General features: G+C 44.1%; 1 protein-coding gene across 1 annotated transcript; it reads right to left on the reverse strand.

Annotated features, from left to right (window-relative positions):
- Window positions 1-4155: 4155 nt before the first annotated feature.
- Window positions 4156-6145, reverse strand: LOC109743504 (protein FAR1-RELATED SEQUENCE 5-like). Its single transcript, XM_020302600.2, has 5 exons — window positions 5871-6145; window positions 5359-5741; window positions 4909-5204; window positions 4427-4627; window positions 4156-4227 (listed from the first exon to the last, which is right to left on the reverse strand). Exons 1-5 carry the CDS (start codon window positions 6143-6145, stop codon window positions 4156-4158), a joined length of 1227 nt encoding a protein of 408 aa, XP_020158189.2.
- Between the last annotated feature and the right edge of the window lie 1937 nt (window positions 6146-8082).

The raw sequence follows: 8082 nt of genomic DNA on the forward strand, positions 1-8082 counted from the left end.
TCTATACAATACTGAATCGAAACTAGACATCGAACAACGTTGTGTGATTAGTTGCATCATAACTAGTACTTTAGAGCAGCCACAAAGTTCCATTCAGAAACTACTTTTGAATTTGAAATGATGGATTAACAACATACGAAGCTACCAAACTTATATAATGAGATAAGCAAAACATTGTACTTGATGACATAAGTAAACTTGTTCAACCATGACAAGCACGACATAATCATACTGGTTCAACCCAACAAGAGCAAACTACTAATTTGAAACAACAAGATAAAAGGCAAGCACAAGCGGAAGGAAAACGAAGGCAGGCTCTGATGTATCTTCATCCCTAAAAGGGGCAATAGGGGTGGTCGTAGAATTTCGCATCCTCCCGCTCTTTTGCAAATTCTGAACCATCTGTGATGTAGTTGATCATGCTCCATGACTTGTACGTGGCGTACGCATCTACTCCTGCGTACTCGATGAGGTTGTCTGGCAGCGGGCTGGTCCCCCATAGTTTGTAGTCTTCCTGCGGGTTGATGTTCTTCTTCATGCCTTTGTAGAATGGGTGGATGACGCTGGCTGCAACATCAGTCAAGGAGTCATACTCTTTTCCGGTGTATGGAACTCTCCACTTGCGCTGAATGTCGATGAACTTGTTGGGGTTGATCTCCAAACCGGACAACTTCAGCTTCTCTTTGTTGCTTTCAATGGTGAAACCGGCAAATGTGAACAACGTCTCATGGTGCAGCAACTCGTCCAGGCGCTTGGGCCTGCAAGGGGAGAGACATTTTTGAAAATTAGCATTACTTTTGCTGTTTGAATTATTCATTTTTGTTTTGTTTTACAAGTGATGAATCCATGAAGTAGATGTTTATGTAGCATAAATAATCGATGAATGTACTTCAAAAACTAGTAAACAAAGTTCTAAAATTAAATTAAGTACATCATGTTATTCTTATTTTTGGATTATACATAGTTCCAGTCAATGTTGTATGTTCTGCTTTGGTAGTAGTTTAGTTTACTTTTGTTGAATAGGATAACACATAACCAGTGCTTTACCAAGTCCTTAGTTTATTTTCTTATGAAAATAACATTAGATCAAATTCAGAAAATACTTCACTACATCAAGTTCAGAAACATCTTTTTAATACATCGAGTACATAAACTACACTATTGGATCAAGTTCAGAAACTACACTAGTCAATCAACTTCAGAAATTAATCTTCCACAAGATTTTCCAAATAGTAATCCAGTGCATCAGGTTCAAAAATACATTTATAGTGTATCTACTTGAGAAAATGCAGTAGTGCATCCACTTTTCACAAACCACACTAGTACATCCAGTTGGGAAACAAGTCTGATGAGATTTTCAGGATACAGTACTAATAAAACAGATAAACCAAACAGGGCAAATGAGTAGGATGGCCCACCATTTTGTGGCCGCTACGATGTGGTACACCAAGCAGAGGTTGTCGACGCACAACTGCAGGACTGCTGCCATCTGGGGAGGTTCATCTTCGTTAGTGTAGTGCACACCAACGCCGACGATCCTACGAAGCATGCCGCCAAGCTTCCTCTAGAGCCTGGATATCACCTTGTCGGCCTTGTCTGGTTCGCTGGTGCAGACGGTCTCCAGCGTCTCCTTGCCGTGGAGCTCAACCCCTCTGAGGGTTTTGGTGTACTCGCGCTTCTCGCCGGGGACGTGAACGTCGACGAGGTTGCTGCTCTTCTCCGATGGCTCATCTTGATGATGCTTGGTGGACGGTTCCTCCGCCATCGCCCTCCTCCGGCGGCTGTGGGCTTGTGAGAGAGAAGTTTGTGGTTTGTGTGCAGTGGAGATGGAAGCGGCAATGGTGGTTTGTGGGGATGATGGAGAGATGGAAGAGAATGGTTTTTTTTGCAGTGCGTCGACGGGGATTTGTGGGAGGCGGTTCATCGGGGGCATGGGTGTAGTGGCGTGGGGTCGCCGTTTGCAGTCCCTTGTGGCAACCGCTCAGTGGGTGGCACGGTTGGTGGCCTGGAAGAAGTAACCGTCCAAGTCAAATGGTTTTTACTGCTGCACTGACTAGTCTTGTCAAGCTGTACTTATGACCTGCTAAATCCCACTTGCACGTCTCAAGGGTGGTGATGACGGCATTTTACTGTCGCACTGATTCGTCTTTGTCAAGCTGTACTTATCAGCTGCTTATCCCACTTGCACGTCTCAGGGTTGGTGATGATGGAGGTCTGTACTCCTCTACTGTGGTACTTGGACTGGTGATTGAAGTGTAATTGAACTTACCAAATACCAGTGAGACTATGCGTGATGCTAATGTTTTTTAAAACAATTTTTGTATTTTTCAAAGGATTGTTTATATCAAGATAATCTCTGAGTATTTTTTACATATAAATTAGATTTTCATCAGTACAGAATGTATTATATTCGCATTTTTGTTTGAGGTAATTATTTTTATGTATTGATGGTCTTTCTGAATTGGGACTGGCAGAAGCAGACATAGCTTTGTTTTTTCAAAATGATGTTTTTTTAGGTGTTCACGGGTGTGTTTGTTTTACTCTGCCTTTGTACTGACGACTGAGAATTATCAGTACTGATGTACTATAAGAGTTTAAATTTTCCTTAAAAAAATTTTTGCTGAGTTACTGGTCGACAGTAGTGTTTTTCGTCAGTACAAATGTATTTGTGACTGCATTCAAAAGGATTATCAAATGGTTTACATAATAATGCCATTGCTCCAGCGGGCACAAATCACAAATTATATCAGTACTGATGTGTACTCTGCCTTTGTACTGACGACTGAGAACTACCAGTACTGATGTACTATAAGAGTTTAAATTTTCCTTAACATATTTTTGCTGAGTTACTGGTCGACAGTAGCGTTTGCGTCAGATAAATCCAGATAAGTTTTTTCAAATGTATTTGTGACTGCATTCAAAAGGATTATCAAATGGTTTACATAATAATGTCACTGGTCCAGCAGGCACAAATCACAAATTATATCATAACTATAGTACTGATCAAGAAATCGACGATAAAGCTAAATAAGTTTTGGTAACGATAGTGTTTCTGAAATGTTTCCTAATTGTGTGCCGAGGCAACTGAGACTACAAGCTTATTTTTTAGTTGACGCAGTAGCATAACCACTATGTATTGTTCAGTTGTTCAGTCTTGAGCTTCTCCTAACTGGCCCCGAATGTTGTGCCTTGCCGGCGCCCTTTCCTGGTTGAGCCTTGGCAGCTTCATCGTCAGTTTCAGTTTCCTCGTCCCCGACACTGTCATCTTCATTGTCTTTGTCTGATTGGTCGTCATTCTCGTCAAACTCTTCTTCTTCATCGTCTTCATTTGATTTTTTGGAACTCTGCACCTTGCCCTGTGTCTGTTCAGCGCCAATGACCTCCTTGCCCACTTTGCACGTGCGGGCATTATGCCTGTCAGTTCCCCCACACTTGCGGCAAGTGTAGCTGTTACGTGTGTTGTCTCCATTGGTAGAAACCTGGGTGGCTCCAATCTGCTTGTGCAGTGTTTGCTTGTTGACAGTGCCATCTGTGCGGAGTGGGCATGTGCGGTAGTTATGGTTGCTCACGATGTTGCAGAATCCGCATGCCCTTATCCCGAGAGGTTTGCCGTCCGGGCGAAATTCCACGCGCTTGATGGGGCGTGGCAGCTTTTTGGCTGTTGCTTTCGCTGCTTGCATTTTACTCTTCCTCCCCTTTGTGTTTGAGAATATGGGTGGTTTAATCACCCTTTCCTGCTGCTGCCGGTAGGATGTCCTGTTGTCATGTCGTTCGCCTACAGCACCATCAAGCTCATGATCGTGCATGTGAGCATGTCGCTGCTATTGAGTGTGCACATGGGCAAGCTCTGGTTGCTGCTGCTCCTCTTCCTCGTTGTCGAACGGGTCAACAGGTCCCAGATGGTTCATCTCGGATAACATTATAGCAATATCCTGCTAAATGGCTTCATTGTCCGCGACACCTCCATTTTCAGCAGAGTGCATGGCGTCGAGTTCTTGTTCAAGTTTGTCCAATACGACCCGTGACCTCGCCATTTGCTCTTGGCTTCTCAGGCTTTCTGTGCACCCTCATGTTCAGCGTCAGCAGTGAGATTTCAATGCAGTATTGGGATGCCTTGTTTGACGCTACTGTCCTCAAGTCATTTCTGTTGAATGTTCACTGGATGTTCGGGCGTTTGGTGTATCTCCTGAGGATGTATTTCTCTGGAACGCTGGCAGCCTTAATTGTCTGCATCATGCACAGGACATGCACGCAGAAAAGACCTGTATTTTTTTTTGAAGAGGTGCATGTTTTTTGTCATTTCATTCGAAGAAAAACTTTGCAAAAAAAGTAGTACAGTATGTAACATCTTTTTTTAGTCCTCACATGTGTGGTCCCATAGCCTGCACTCGCACTCATATGTTTCTCCCACGGGGTCTGCAACCACCTGGAACGCATGATGAGACCACGCAGACAGTTTTTGTGGGTTGTTGTAACGCACGAGGTACTTTGTGGGCTCTTCCGTCTTTGTCGCCATGAAGAGTGTGCTCAGTTTTAGCCTTTTTCTGATCTCGCTGTACACAGCTCGTGAGTAAACCTTTGCCATCTGGGTGTCAAACCCATAGAAGGTCAGTGTGTTTTGTTCCTTCTGCAAATGCAAGAATGATGACCAAATTGTTAGTTTTCTCGCAGCAAAAACTTGTCTAACTAATAAAGTTTTACTTTAGTAAGCATGTTTTTTTGTCTCACGACAGGTGATAGAGCTATACCCTGTTACCCATTGTCTCTTGGTTCTCTGTCTGCCTCCTGGTTTTGACGTAGGAGTTTACCTGGCTGACAAACCGGTGTAGGTTTTGTCTCTCACTTACAAAGTTCTTCTTGAGCACATAGTTCATGCTCTCACTTCGTGTGTGGATGCCATTTTGGCACAGAAAATTTCTTTGAAGTAGGCTGATATCCATTCTCACGCTCGTTCCACATGGCCACCATCATGGCATCATCATGGAGGTTATACCTATCCATGAGTCCTTTCCAGGCATCCTCAAACTCAGTTGGCATGAGGGGCCAGTTGAGGATTGATGTGAATTCATCCTTAAAGTCTTCGTGCAGGTAGTACAGGTATGCGAGGTGTTCCATGTACTTCTTCATACTGTGCCAGCAGCACAGCTTGTGTACTGTGTTCCCGAAAGCATCTGGGATCGCCAAAGCCATTGTCGGGCACTGGTCTGGTAATGAGAAAATAGACATGGAGTGGTCAGCAGATGGTGGTGCATATATACCAATAGAACTGACACAACATTTTTTACTGTGTTATTTTCCTTATTTTATTTTTTTGGGAGGGGTGGTGGTGGTGGTTGGGGGTGGTTTTCGCGGTTGTACTTGTGAGGATGCATGTAGGAGCCTTCCCTCTCATGCTCCTTAAAAATGTCTTGAACAACCATCTGAATGAATCTGCATCCTCATCTCTTATCAGGGCGAAACCAAAGAATGTAGTCTGTAAGTGGTTGCTAGTACCGACAAACACCCCAAGTGGCATATGGTACTTGTTGGTCTTATATGTGGTGTCAAATGTTACGCAGTCACCAAAGTCCTGATAGGCCCCTCGGCAGCTTGCATTTGCCCAGAATATGTTCTTAACTCTGTCGGACTCATCGAGTTGCATGTCACAGAAGAATTCCCTATTTATAGCTTTCATCTCCCTAAAGAAGTTGACAGTCTTTAGGACATCGTCCACATCATCCATCCTTGAATTCTTTGCTTTCCTGCATATTAAAAGTTCATTCAAAAATGCATGTTGAACTGGCGTCAGGTCATGCATTGCGTAATATGTTTGTACTGACAGTGGAAAAAGAGGGAGGCGGTTTATGGGAGGAGAACAAGTTTGTACTTACAGGTTAATCAGGTCTTTGGCATTCATTTCCGGGAAGTAGCTACCAGGGTCATCACCGCCCAGTATGCTCATGATTTGCGCGTGTTCAATGCCTTTGAACTGCAGGTACTTGACGTACTCCAAGATTGTTTTGTCAAAGTTTTTGTGGGAGTGAAAGAAGACAAGCATTTCCGGAGTGAGCTGTAGCCTGTGGTTGTGTTCCCAGACTATCTCTTTTACGACAAATGTTCCATCCTTTTCCTTCTTCAGCCTCATTTTAGCCCCGTAGTTAGTCATGGCTGTCATTTTGTTCCGCTGTCTATTTGCTTCAGACACCTTTGATTCATAGACTCCATAGCACGTGCAATAAAGGTAGGCTCTGGTCTTAAACTTTGGGCCTTCCCTGACAGCAAAACCCGCGTGCTTCGCATAGACGTTGTAGAAGTTCTTTGCTTCTTCAAAAGTTTCATAGCGCATCTCTAGTCTTGGCAGAACGTAAGCTTCAATGTTAGGTGGCTGCACGCAACAGTGGGCAAACAAAAACGCAGTTATGAAAATGTTAGATGGGGTGGTCACAGTACCATGGTATGGACTGTGCTTGTATGTTTTTTTTCTATATGGATACTTACATGTGTATAGCTCTGTGCTGCCTCCGGTGTTTGCTCTTCACCCTGGTGTATGGGCGCGGGTGGTGTCACCCTTGGCACATGCAGCAATGCATCTCTTGGAGGGAGCAATGTTGACGAAGATCTCCGTCTCTCATTGTACGGCCATCTCCCCTCAGATTCGTTGTGAGGTTGCTCCTGTCTATATCGCTCATATCTTGTACTTTGGAACCTGCTAGAGCGGCCAAAATTTCTGTCTCTTTGGCCTGGTCTTCCCATCGCAACCGCTTTTGCAGCACGGATGATTGATGTTGATGGAGCGACTGGTGGAAGACTTGTTGCAACCCATCCATGGCTTCCTGTCCTTGGCTTTCTGCATGCGCTAGGGAAGGAAAACATTTGTTGTTGGGGATATTGTTGGCCTTGTTGCAACCCAGGAGTGACATAGCTTGTATTCCCAGATATTGGTGTTTGCTGCATAGAAGAACTTGTCCGTGCTTCTGATGATTCCGGTGTATCTTGAAATCTGCCTGTATTGTTGAAGTATCCAGGTGGTATTTATGGTGTTACCCAACCAGGTGGTGCCCCATATCTGCTTGGCTCATCAAACGCTCGCCGCGTGTGCCGCCTTGCTCGCTTCTGCAATGACATTCAACAGTTTTGGGATTAATCTTTTCTGCATTTTTCTCGTATACATGCTATGGGTAACATGTCATGCACTGAAGGCAATGTACAAGTTGAACTTGCATCGCTGGTTGTTATTTAAACTGTTGTTCTCTATTTTGTATCTAGTTTCGTTTCAGTCGAACAGTATAACCGTACATGTTCAACACTGATGTACTGATGTACTGTTTTTAGCACTGCTTGTAAACTGAACATTGAACTTCATAGATGTATGGATATGCATATATATATATATATATAACTGTTGCATGTCTTCTCTTTTGTTCATCTATAACTTATGCAACTACACTAGAAGTACTCCTAGTTTATGTATCATTGAACTTACTGTGTAACATGTGTATATTTTTTTCAACAACATTCTTTCACTAGTTCGAACTGACGCAACTACACGGCATGTACTATTAGAAATAACATCATACAACTTGCAGTGGTAGCTGAACCTTATATAAAGCCTAGTAGCTCCTTGGACTGATGCATAAGTTTATGTTTTTTGGTTTTGAACTGAAGCTAGCATATTAGAGGTACTGACATTAACCTCGACATCCAAATTTTGCATCAAGTGGCAGGGGTGTAATGAACTGATCAAGCATTTGCAATGTACTATCAGGTTCTGCTTCATAGCAGGACTGATGAACTGATGTACTGACACAAACGTGGGAAGCAGACATTACCTCCAGTGGACTGACTTCTTCTTCTTCTTCTTCTCGTGGGCGGCGTACTGGCATGTTCTTGGGAGGCTGCGCCATTGATGCAGCTCCTGATTATGGTGGACGTCTGGCGAAAAGGTCCGGGGAGGCAGCACCTTGCGGGGATCACTGCCCCGGAGAAGGAGCCCCGGCGACGGAGGGAGGCAGTAGGCGGCGGATCACGGCCCCGTCATTGGATTCGGCGACAGAGGAAGGCAGGAGACGGCGGATCACGGCCCCGTCATTGGATCCGGCGACG

The sequence above is a fragment of the Aegilops tauschii genome, chromosome 7 (assembly GCF_002575655.3).
Source record: "Aegilops tauschii subsp. strangulata cultivar AL8/78 chromosome 7, Aet v6.0, whole genome shotgun sequence".
Classification (NCBI taxonomy): Eukaryota; Viridiplantae; Streptophyta; class Magnoliopsida; order Poales; family Poaceae; genus Aegilops; species Aegilops tauschii.